Genomic DNA, 12,575 nt, shown 5'->3' on the forward strand with positions numbered 1-12,575 from the left:
GCTGCTTTCAGCTGAATGTTTTTGTTTGTTTATTTTTTTTTGAAAATGTATAGGAACATTATACATATGAGCAAGTATAAACATAGTAAATGGGTAAACAGTTCATCAGAATTAGCAGGTGTATAAATAAATATACAGTTTAACAACCAAAGGAAAATTGAAAATAAAAAATAAAAATGAAAAAAGTATAAAAATAAATTGCCAGGGGGTAAATTTAAGTTATAATGTTAAATGGAAATACTATAATTTAAGCAAACATTTCAATAGATTTCTATAATCAACGCAGGAAAGAATGGTTGAGTTATTATTTGAAAATTTACTCTTATAGATGTGAAATTATGCATAAAAAACTAAAACTTTAAAAAATGTATTGTCACCTTCAGTACTTTGGGGAAAATTATTACAAACTCTGGACATAATAAGAGCAGTGAGTCATAATAATTTAAAGGCAACCTGTTTTATTTTGTTATTAATCAGGAATCTGTGCAGCCGCATCCAAACCTGTTTCTTGGCTAGGCGGCGACTGAAGGGACGTCAGGGCCGCGCCCCTTGCGTCCTGTCTCCTTGGAAACACTAACAAACATGGCGGATTAAATTTGCCGTAAGAAAAAAAGTAGTTTTGAGAAGATATTTTTGCCAAGAGAAGGAAAGGCTCTCTACGCAAGGTAGTAGCGTTCGTAACTGAAAACGTTTTTAATTTGAAATATCATACAACGTTAACTTAGCATTAGTTGTTTAGCTCTCCAAGTTCTCTCCTAGCGCGCGTTGAGTAGCTAACTTCAACGGGACGCCAAATTCCCTTTAGAAATCTGCTTATTGAACGTTGTCTGACTGACACTTACTTACTTATACACCCCAATTTATGACTTAACGTCTTATCCAATTCACTAAGAGAGCCAACTTGGAATCGGCAAACATTAAATTTACCAAGAAACATTTTTAAGATGGAAATTTTACTTTTTAAACGAGACAGCTGCCGCAGTTTGTGATAAGCGTCATGAACCAAGAGGAAAGCGACTGTTGATGAATTACATATCTGTGGCGTTAAAGTGGCTTCCAGCTATTCAACGAGCAATGCCACGTAATATTTCCAAATCACTGAAGATGTTTGGTAATCCATTCAGCCCACTTTTCGTTATTCTCGTTAGGTTTGTCTGGTTCTGCCTCATTCATAATAAGGTGAAATGGACGAAGAAGACAGGGAAAGTCCATCTGATGTGGCTTCAGACAGCTGTGGCCACCTGGGTGAGTGACAGCTCCTGTTTGATGCTTGTAGTCACTGAGATACCTTCTCTGTAATTCAAATACATTTACACGCATAAACACATAACTGCTTCTTTCTTTTACCTAAGTTTTACGAGACTGGGATAATATAACATATAGCTTTATATTTCAGATGAAGGTTCAGACCAGGAACCTGCTCTTCCTCCTGATTTGGAGTGGTTAGAAGAATTGTCTGAGTAGGTATTTTAACTTTTCTTTGAATCACAAAAATATAAATGTTAATGTACTCATCATGTTATCTCCTTCTCATCATCTACTGCAGAACATGAAGTAATTCTGATTCATTGTGATTCTCAGTAAAATTGTAAAGCTCAATTTAGTACTTTTTATGTTTGTAAAAAAAACCCAATAAACATCTCCAGGTATAATTGTGGTATAATTTTGTGTATGTACAAAATGCATAGTCAGACTTTGCATTAAATATGCAACCTCTCGTAAATATCATTGTGCATCTGTCCCAAGAGAGGACGACGGTGATGGTGACCTTGTGGTTGTGGGCGATTATGGTAAGAAGAGGAGTTATGCCGCGACAGCACGGATGTTCAAGCTGAGACGAAACCTGGACCAGCTGGACTGCTTTCACCGACAGAAGGAGCATGACGTGCTGAAAGCCAGGTCTGGACCTGGCAAACAACGCAGTTCTAGAGCCACAGTAGCTCCTTAACCTAGATAGACTTAACTGAAGTCTGTGCACGTAATTGTAAACTTAGCATTTATTTTGTAGTAGGAATGTAAAAAAAACACAAGTGTCTTTTATTTCACAGGTTGTTGCATGGCCAAAAAAAAAAAAACCAACACAATTTTCTGACAATCTTTCCAGTTTCTGTTAGTTTCTTTCTTTCAGTGTTATTCCACTTTCCCAGGTCTTTCCCCTCTTGCTCTCCTCATACAAAACCAATCATTTCTGTACCAATTGATTCAGCAATTTGCAGGAAATCATTTCAGCTGAAGAGAGAACATTTCCCATAATGTCCTCTCTCCCCACTTTTCTTCCCTCTTTTTATTTGTCTGCACTGCGAGCCATTAAGCAGCCGATGAACTGTGATGCAGCACCCAGCAAAAATGGCTGTCAGTTTCCTTTTAGCACAAGGCATCAAAGGTCAGTGTGGAGCTGTGCTGCGCTCTGATCAAACATGAGTTTAATGGAACCTAAGCACACCTGGCTTTTAACCAATCTGCAGTTTTTATTGTAGCATGTGCTATGATTTTCTCTTTATGACTGCCCCCCTTCCCCTCCAGTCACAGATTGTTGTGTTGCACACCATTAGACTGCAAACAGAACACTGGGCAATTCAAAGCTGTCGAGGTGTGTTTGCGTACACTCTCAGCTTTTCAATATCTTCATTAGATTGCCTTAGCTGACAGAATTACCATCCTTTTGTTGCAGTGGCCATGAGGAAATCCATTAGCCTGTAGCCTCAGAACACGTTGCACTTTAACAGCCTTGAAACTATTTCTTCTGACTGACTTTGATCTTGAGCTTTTCTCTATGTCAGCGCTGATTTGTTGTTTTTTCTTTTCTTTTTCAGAGACGAACTGAAACTCTGTCGTCAGAATATTCCAAGTTTGGTGCAGCAGAGGGATCACTTGGAGAAAGAGATAGAGCGACAGAAAGCAGTGGACAACAGGTGAGTTCGAAACTGACTGGTCTCTACTTTATATTCATATATGAGAAGTTCCTGCCTCACACTCTTTGTTTATTTTATTCTGCAGCGTGGCAGTGTTTCGTCTACGAGCCCAGCATAAGCATCTGTGTCAAAAGCTGCAGAGTGAAGAGGAGCTGGAAGGCCACATCAACACCGAGCTGAAGCAGCTGGAGTGAGGAACATGGTTTGATTGTGAAGTATTTTTCTGACAGGCATTCTTCTCTCATCCTGCTTTAAGGAACTACCTCTTAAAGGGAAATTACTGTATGGCTTCAAATGTTTCATAGGCTTTTTCAACATCATCCAGGGATCAAATGTTTGCCTCTTTGACCAACTGATATGGTCGACTTATCTGTTTTTATTATTCAAAAAAATTAAATAATTATTGGGCTTCAAAACCGTATAGAGTCGTAACTCCTTACCTCTTCTGAGTGACTGTTCAAGTGCATCATGTACACCATCAGTCAGCATCATTAGCTCCTTGTTCTGTCTACATCCATCTCATCTATGTCCTTGCTCCTCAGACTGGAGCTGAGTGAGGTGGAGGTGGAGCTTGGCAGGTACTCCTCACTCCGGCAGGAGGTGCAGGAGGAGGAGCGGGTCTTCAAGGTCATTAAGGCCCAGAAAGCAGAAACGAGGCTGCGGCAGGAGAGGCAAGCCGGCCAGAACCTACAGCTCAAGATGCAGCGTCTCAGAGAGTAGGGACAACGACCATCTTCTTCATTTTCGTTTTTCTGCTGCTCTTTGATACATAGAAAATTGAGAATTGAACTAAGCACACATCTAATTTATGTGAAATACCACTCATAATGCAGAGAGTGAACGATTATTAGTTATTAATTTGTGCATGCAAGTGGGAAAAATAAAATATAATCTATGTTCAAGCTATCAGTTCTCCATGAAAGTATTTTTTTGGTCCTGTGAAATTATTCTCTAGTCCTTTTTAATGATTCTTTTTATGAAAAGTCTCTATAGTCTGTGTGGAGAATCACCTATATGAACTGAATGAACGGCCATGTAAAGAGTAATAACGGTATAAGTGTCTGTGATTTGTGTTCTGGTAGCAAACAAGCAGCTGTGATGAAGAAAGAGGAGAGTGACTGTCAGAAGAGAACTGGCGAGCACCAGGCGAACTGCAAGATAGCTGCCAAGTACTTGAAAGAGACCATTAAAAGGTAATCAGCTTTTAAGCCAATAAACAGGGCTCGGAGTAGGACAAGAATATGAAGAGTCTCAGAGGACTTGTTGGGAAGTTGACACATGCTATTGATAATTCGCTCATATTGGCAAAACGTTTTAAGCGGAGCTGACAAAATATTTGAAAGAGCTTGAATTGATGCACAGTCGCAGTTAGTCATGATACTTCCCAAAAATCACTAACTGTATAGAAACCATACAAACACTGTACATACCTTACACATGTTGTTTATTTTAAAAGTCAACTTTGTGTTAACCTGCCCCCTTGTAGCACATGTCTTTTTCAACAACCAATGCACTGAGTGGAGTATCCCACTTAAATCATGACAACTTTCCAACGAGCAGTTGTCTATTTATATAATAGGACACTATTTTTGATTAAGATTTTTTTTTTGTGCTCCAAGAAGTGAAAGAAGCCATTATCCAGTAACAGCCAAAACCACCAGCCAACCGCAGGATGACATATCTGCATATTTTAACTTCCAAGATTGTTCATTTCTGTCTTTTTGTGTGTTATATTCTTTTGTTCAGCTCCTCCACTTTCTGATAACTTCCGTTCTGCATGAATTTTGTTTGCCAAAAAATGTTGTCAGTTTATGCAAAAATCTATGTTGTTATTCTCAGATTTGCCTGTTCATTTAAATAGAATGACAGGTACAGATTTTTTTTTTATAAATGCCTTTATGTGTTAATATAGAACGGTGATAAGAAATCTGTTTCAGAGCCATAAATTTGTCTCACTATTATCCACTGTCAACAGAAATCAGGGAGCTCCGGGGACCGTGTTTCTTCACCTTTCTTTCTCCCAAGTTCCTCATCAGCACTTACAATCCGAAACCTAAACTTATACATTACCAGTGTGACAAGAGAATATTTTCTTGCTGAGGTTTCTGCTCATAGAGGGCGAAGCATCTCGAGTTATTATAATTAATCTGTCTTATTCAGCTCCTTTGATTCCAAACAGTGACAGCACATGTGTTTTTCTCTCACACTGTATTGGACCATTCACAGTGTTTGTGGTTGTCCCCGTTTCATTCAGGATGCATCAGCAACAGGCTGAGAAGGACCAACAGAACAGGGAGTTACTGGAAAAGAGGAGGCAAGCTGTTGAGTCACTGAAATCTAACATAGCAGCTGCACAAGTAAGAAACAGCAGCCACACATACTAATGCTGCAGAGTGTGTGATGTTGTTGTTTTAGCTCTGTATATTATGAACATTATCTATAGCTGCTATATGAATAGTACAATATAAGACCATTTCTAAGTGCATACATGAATAGCCTTTTATATATAAACCATAATCAGTGATGCATCATATACTCAAAAAGCTTTAAAGACATCATGATACAATTTGTGCTCAGACATCATAAAAGCAATGTAAGCACATTATGAGTGCATGAGGCAAATATAAATGTATATTTAAATTCATGTATAGAAGTGAATGTAATCGTTGTCGTTAAATCTGGTGGAAATGTGACACAGTCAATTTCAAACAGTACAGTATAGTTTAACTTACTGCCTTAGAAGTTATGAAAAAATCTTTTTAATCTCAGCTGGACAGAATCAGTAATATGCATTATGAGTGGTGACATACTGTCAGTACAGATACTGTCTAAGATATTACTGTATGTGTGTGTTCTAATTCAGTGGTTCTCAAACTCTTTCACATCACGGAACTGACAAAATTAGATCTAAACCGAAAATTTCATTTAGATGAAATTGTTCAAATTTCCACTGAATTAACATTAGACTGCATAGAGTGAGTGAGTGAGTGAGTGAGTGAGTGAGTGAACCCAAATTTCTCCCTGACACCCGCCAGGCTCTGTAGTTTATACCATATGAATACCAGTGTTTCTAATCAATCAATCAATCAATCAATCAATCAATCAAACAACCTTTATTTGTATAGCACTTCTCATACAGGTTAGTGCAGTTCAAAGTGCTTCACAGGCGACTGATGAGCCAAAAAGAAAAAGACAAATCAACAATGAGATACAATAAATTAGATTAAAAAAACTAGAATAACATTAGCAAACAAAAAAAACATAAGAAAAATAATAATAAAAGAACAGATTAAATAGAATATAATACAATTTACAATGTAATTACAACAAAATAAGTGAATAAATAAATAGAGTTTATATTTGGCAGATGTAGAAAATGGAAAATTGGAAGTAGTAGCATGACTAGTTAAAGTTGCAGTAATGTCTGTGGTCGTGTGATCCTTACACTGCAAATTACTTTATTTCACAGAAATTGCAATTTTGCTTTTAAACCATGGTAAAACATTTAATAAACTTCATTAAACATCATATAAACTTACATTTACAGCGTTTGCTTGCTGTACATTTTTACAAATCATGCCATCAGGATCTGGATTTACTGATTCCAACCACTTCAAATTCTCCTCCTCGCTATGACATGAAGCAGAGACCTCATTTTCATTGATGTTTGAATGAGGTAAATTCACCTCTGGACTGTGTATGCTGTTGTCAACAGTACTATGTGCCCGTCATTATGATCTTGCAGTGTAATCATCGTCATGCTTATTCCTGTATTCAAGAACTGAACATTCAACAGGTACATTTAATATTTTAGGAAAAAAAATATTTTGTTACATCAATTTCTTATAATTCCGATGATCAATTTAATGCATAAGGTTGCATGAGGTCAAATGTAGCGTCATTAATCTGCCGTTGTTCCTTCAGGAGAGCTTACAAGTCCAACTAAGCAGAGCCAGAGCAAATGCCCAGAAGAAAGAACAGCACCAGAGACAGCTGAGAGAGTCCCTGCAGGCCCAAGGCATCAACAGCATCAAGCATATGCACCAACAGAAACATCTAGAGAAGATAAAACGAAAACAAGAGTGCGTCCTCTCCTCTACTCTTCCCTCCTTTCCTTTCCTCTCCTCTTTCTCTCCCACATGCATGTCCTCCACTCCCACTCCATGCAGCAGTGTGTGGGTGTTTTCTCTTGCTGTGCGCTGAGGAATATATGACCCCATTTCAGCATAATGCAGTGCTGTTGATTTGCCCTTCTCAGGGAATTCGAAGAGAGGCAGAAGTCAAACAAGGTGGCGATTGTGGCAAAAATCCTTCAGGAGGAACAGCTGGCGAAGAGCAGAAAGACGCACCAGGCAAAGCTGCCTAAACTCTCAACCACTGACAAGTTCTCGTCTCTGGGGAAGGCGAGAGAGAAGCTCCTGTACTACCTGGATCCCAGCCCCCCACCATCCAGAGAGGAGAGAGCCACAATCGTGAGCTGTTTATTAACATCTGAGATGCCATGTGTGAAGTGACAGTATAAAGAGATCCTGAACGATTATGACTCGATGTGTTTGTGCATTTCTCCGGCAGTTACGAGAGTTCAGTGACGTAAGCAGCTCATCGTCCGCTTCCTCTGACGGTGTGGACCTCGAGGAAACCACGCAGCAGGAAGTGGACCACCAGAGCCTGGCTGACAGCCTGGCTGAGCCTGAGTTCTCAGGGCTGTGGGACCAGAACTACAAGGTGCACTACAATAACAGCCACCGCCAACCACAAGCAAATCCCTGCAAGCTGTTAAAATTAAACAGTCATAAATCATGTCTCATTCAGAGCAGGCATATCGTTTTTCTACGGATGTTCTTATTGCATATTCTTGAGCAGATGAATTTCCCACCTAAAGCATGATTTATAAATAACATAACTGAAAGCCGTTCTTTGCTTGATTTGAATTAGCTGTGTAGCAGTTTTTGATGTAAACAACAAAGCTGATCCAACTGTTCACTGATTTAAACAGGTTGGTTGAAAACTGGGGGGGTGAGGTCTCATGGCTGGGGACGTGGATAAAACACAGTTTCAGTTCCCGGGAGCTGCACCTCCAGCTTGTTAGTGTGTTCCAATAAACACAACTGTCAGAGATTGCAGATGGGAAGCAGGTGAGGGATCATGTTATCGTTCCCCCACTGGAGACTTTTACTACTTGGTGGGGGATCGTGCATGTAGGGGGTGTGGGATCTGGAGGGGTTGTATCGTGGAGCTCCCACATGCTCATGGTGAAGCTCATTGCTTGCAGGTGGAGGTAGCACAGGTCTGTCTAAAACCTTGCCAGGCCGACGATAAGGCGCTGAGGGAGTCAGGATGACCTGAGCGATCCACGGGTTTGTTCTGTTTATAGATGGGAGCTTCGCTGTTTTCCATCTCTTTTGGACTGTTGATCAGACAAGTCAACTTTTAGTTATATAGTGCCAAATCAATCAAGTCTCAAAGCACAGTTGCACATGTTTCTGACATTTTATCGAGTAAACGATTCATTGATTAGTTGAAAAAGAATCAAGAAACAGTCAATAATGAAAATAATTGTTAGTTGCAGTACTATTAGTGATTACTCAAATGAGTGTTCATCAAAATGTTTTATCAGAATCTGTGTCCTGAGTCATGCTAACACATTGGCGTACAACACACTGAGCGCCTGTAGACAACTAGCACTAACTTTCTAATACAGAATTGTAAACACATAATCAGTCAAACTCCATCATATCGATGACATCAGAGTTGGACCACTGACTCCACCGGTTCTGACTTTTTCTTGAATCTAGGGTTATGGTGCCTTGCTCAAAGGCTGCTCCATGAGTGTCTGTGGCTCACTGTCATGGAGGTGAGTTGGCTCTCTGTCTCATCCAGCCGCCTTCACACTTGAAATGTGGGACGACAGGCATCTCTTCTCATTGTGCTGGTGGCTTTGAGGCCTCAGAGCGAGCGCGGCGATACAGCTCAGAGCTCCGAGCCGGTGTGACAAGTCAAGTAGAAGTGATCTCTCCTCTGACCATACAGATCAGACTGATGCTCTCATGAAAGGCTTCTTCTCAACGCACTAATGACTACTGCAATAGATGAGCACAGCAATGTAACAAAGCTAATAAGATGATTCATTGACTTTAAATGTTTTACAATACAGAAAAAAACAGAGCAGAGATAAAATGACAAAACCAAAAAAGTAAAACAGGACCCTTAAAAACAGTCTGACATGTAGAAAAATATAACATTTTTATAACCTCTAAACACAGTTCACACTCTCTTTTACTTCTTCAGTTTATTATATGAAATTATTTTTCATTTTTTTACACTTATTGACATAAGTTGCATTTATTGTTTTGCTTTCAGTCAGACAGAGACAGAATTTACAACTTTTTCTTTTATTCACACAAAGAGCCCCAAAGAGAAAAAAGTTCCCCGCTGCGCTATCAAAATACTTTTAATTAGCATCTTCACTGCGGTTCGATATAAAGAGGCATTTTTTTTATGGCTGTTGATTTTGAGTTTATGTTCTGGATGTTCAAATTCTACAGTTTCATTATAAACTGATTGTTGCCGTTGCTTCTCCGTGTGGCGCCAGAAGCTCCCGAATGACGAGACTTCATTGGTGCCGACAAAAGTGAAGCCGGAAGAACCTGCAGTGTTCAGCGGGAAGCTCATCACACCCGCTAAAAAAGGTCATGGAAAAGAGTCAAGAGCGTCTCCCTTCATCAGTAAACCAGAGGCCGTCCTCTTCAAGGTGCCACACCACCACAAAACATCACTTCTGACTCTATCACAGGAATTCTGTAATGTGCATGTTTCCCATTTAAAGCTATGTAACTTTAATTAACAGTAGAGTTCTGATTTTTCAATTTTTGTTGATGGATTTTAAAAGCAACAGAACGATTTGAAATATTTTGAATCCTCTGTTTTTAGGACTTTGACGTGGGGAAAGTGTATAAGAAGAAAATCGTCCTGACTAACATCAGCTACACCACGAACCACTGCAAGTTTCTGGGGATCTCCGCTCAGCTGAAGGATTTTATCTCCATCAGGTAAGATTTTTACATTCACATCGTGTCAGAGTCTGTGAGCAGTCTGCCAAATAACAGATGAGAGTAGCTGCCTCGGTATAATGCAAAGGGGCCTGAAATCCAGGCAAACATATGCACAGTGGCAAATACAACATGCACTCCACGTTCTGCAGCTGTGTGATATTGAGCATAAACGTTTATTCTTGACCTTGGAAATGAAATATTTAGACGAACACACACACACACACAAAAAAAGGAAAATCCATCCGTTGATGAAGACCGCAATAGGAGGTTGAAAGGTCCGGTAAAATCTTCTAAATGAAAATAGATAAAAAGAGTAAAATGAAGATACGACATTACACTGTTGTTCAGTGGCGATCCTTCGTGGGTTTTCTCGTGGGTTTTGTGGTATTTTGATGATCGAGTCTAGGTATTAAAAATTTGAGTTCAAGGACATTGTTCTACAACGTGACAAAACTAAAGCCAGACATGTTTACAGTAACACACATTAAAGCTCCGATGAACCCACTGCTGGTTGAACTGCTTCAATTATCACATGGAAACATCTGCTCGTGTACCACCACTTAGGAATTTAATACAACCACTTCTTGTCATTTTAAAAGAGGATAGAGTGGACGTGAAAGCAGAGCTTGTCCTCCCACATATGGACGCCAGCTTAGATCACCACGCTCACAGCTCCTCTTATGAGACTCAGCTCCGTGAGTCAGTCTGCGTCTCTGCTATCTCCTCTCTCTCTCTCTCTCTCTCTCTCTCTCTCTCTCTCTCTCTCTCTCTCTCTCTCTCTCTCTCTCTCAGCCTGCCAGCAGCCTACAGGCCGAGCAGAGATGCATTGTTCTCCAGGTCACTCGCTGTGTATCACTTTCCCATCAGCTCCCCCGTGACTTGATGTGGTTTCTTCATCTCTCCTCTTTCTGCCTGACTGAGTGAAGAATCTCCCAGGCTACAGCAGGGTCAGTTAGAAACCAGCGATGCTGTTCTCGAGCCTTCGTGCTGGACCACTTGTCTGAACATATCACCTTCTAGTCCTCAATTCTGAACTCACATGTAGCCAACACGTGCTTTCTTACCAAACGGCTGAATGCACACATACTGTATATTGTACATTATACCCACTCACTCTCTTGTATCTCCCCGTCATGTCACTGAGACACAGAACAGTCAGTCACTCCTCAGATTTATCATGATTATACAGATTTTATTTGTAGGTACTCCTGAAACATAACAGGTGCTGCCTGTTGTTTACTTTCAACCTTAAATTAATTAGTACTAGATATAAAAAATCTAAATAATTTCTTCCATCATGACAAAGCTTATTTGGTTTCCCGCTGCACCTGTTTGTCACTGTATTCATTATTCACTGTCATAAATGGCAGAATAGGATATTTATTTATTTCTGTTTTTTACAAATTAATCAGCTTTAAAACACACCATTACTCTGTTCAGCACGGTCATGCTGTTGGGTTTTTTATGGACATTTTTGTAACTTTGTAGCTCATGAAATTTGTGATGGGAAGAATGATGAAAATCTGAACACACCAGATGGAAGGCAGTCGTAAGAAAAAAAGATGTCATCAGACATCAGGCAAACTAATAAAAACACACAATATGAAGATAAGGAAAGTTTATTTCCATTAAAATAAAAGATGGTGCAGGATTTCTTAATAATGCTCAACTGGACCGGTGGCCAGAGTATGCAAAGAAGACAAAATGAGTATTATTGTTGTAGTACAGCTTCCAGCCACCAGTGGCAGCACCGAGTTCTCTGCAGCTGAGCAGCACTCCAAAAAAAACATCCTATAACACCTTTGATTTTATATGATTTGTATTGACTTTAATGGGGTTTTGTAGTCTTAGTAATTTGATTTTATTTTCATTACACCTGCCGGTTCTCATTTCTGTGTCCTGTGTGCTGACCCTAAGTCAGTTATCCAACAATAAAAATAAAATGTATGAGCACTGAGTGACTCAAATATCCAGGTTCAGGGAGATCTGATTGTGTAACGTTGAAGGAAAGTCCTGGATCAGGACTAATAGCGGCTAATGTCAGCTAATGTCAGCAAACTGTAGACAGATATTGTTTTAACTGACATCACTGAGCTGGTTTACTGACCTTCTCTGCTTGTGCTACTCTCACGCTTTGTTTCAGCATGTCAGATAAACATTCAGAGTGGTTTCATCTCAAAAGTAAAACAAGAAGTGAATGTACTGCACCACGCCAGCAGACATGTCTGTTGTTTCCTGCGTGTGGTACTCTTCCCCTCACTCTCAGTCAGGTCATCTTATGGTGATATCATTAAAGCAACTGACACAAGAGTCTTTGGATATGACGGGAATTTCAATGTGCCATTATCCTGTAAGCGTTTACAACTGCGGTGGGCAGCTGTCAGACCAGCTTCACTTCTCCCAGTACACCGGGTCCATCAGACTGTCTTGGTTTAGCTTTGTTGTGTTTTTGTGAATCTTGTGAATTTACTGTGTATTTCGTATCCAACCACTGTAGCTGCAACAGCATCATTGGCAAACTAGTATAGGAATAATATAATCTGCGGTGAGGAAACGTGAAATTTAAAAGCTGAATTGTATCTACACATGTTGGTAAATTCACCTGTCTCTG

The 12,575-nt window shown here is 39.8% G+C and overlaps 1 protein-coding gene across 1 annotated transcript in view; it reads left to right on the top strand.

Moving 5' to 3' along the window:
- The first annotated feature begins 1,158 nt into the window (after positions 1-1,158).
- cfap74 (cilia and flagella associated protein 74) overlaps positions 1,159-12,575 on the top strand; it is a 49,771-nt gene continuing 38,354 nt past the window's right edge. Inside the window, 13 exon segments of the mRNA XM_087174407.1 lie at positions 1,159-1,268; positions 1,384-1,460; positions 1,747-1,899; positions 2,814-2,912; positions 2,998-3,102; positions 3,455-3,628; positions 3,995-4,105; positions 5,167-5,269; positions 6,837-6,994; positions 7,171-7,384; positions 7,485-7,637; positions 9,505-9,663; positions 9,843-9,961. Coding sequence (XP_087030533.1) covers positions 1,185-1,268; positions 1,384-1,460; positions 1,747-1,899; positions 2,814-2,912; positions 2,998-3,102; positions 3,455-3,628; positions 3,995-4,105; positions 5,167-5,269; positions 6,837-6,994; positions 7,171-7,384; positions 7,485-7,637; positions 9,505-9,663; positions 9,843-9,961 — 1,709 coding nt within the window. The 5' untranslated portion in view covers positions 1,159-1,184.

The sequence above is a fragment of the Seriola lalandi genome, unplaced genomic scaffold (genome assembly GCF_002814215.2).
Source record: "Seriola lalandi dorsalis isolate HSWRI2012SDOR001 ecotype SW California unplaced genomic scaffold, Sedor1 jcf7180002054347, whole genome shotgun sequence".
NCBI classification, from domain to species: Eukaryota; Metazoa; Chordata; class Actinopteri; order Carangiformes; family Carangidae; genus Seriola; species Seriola lalandi.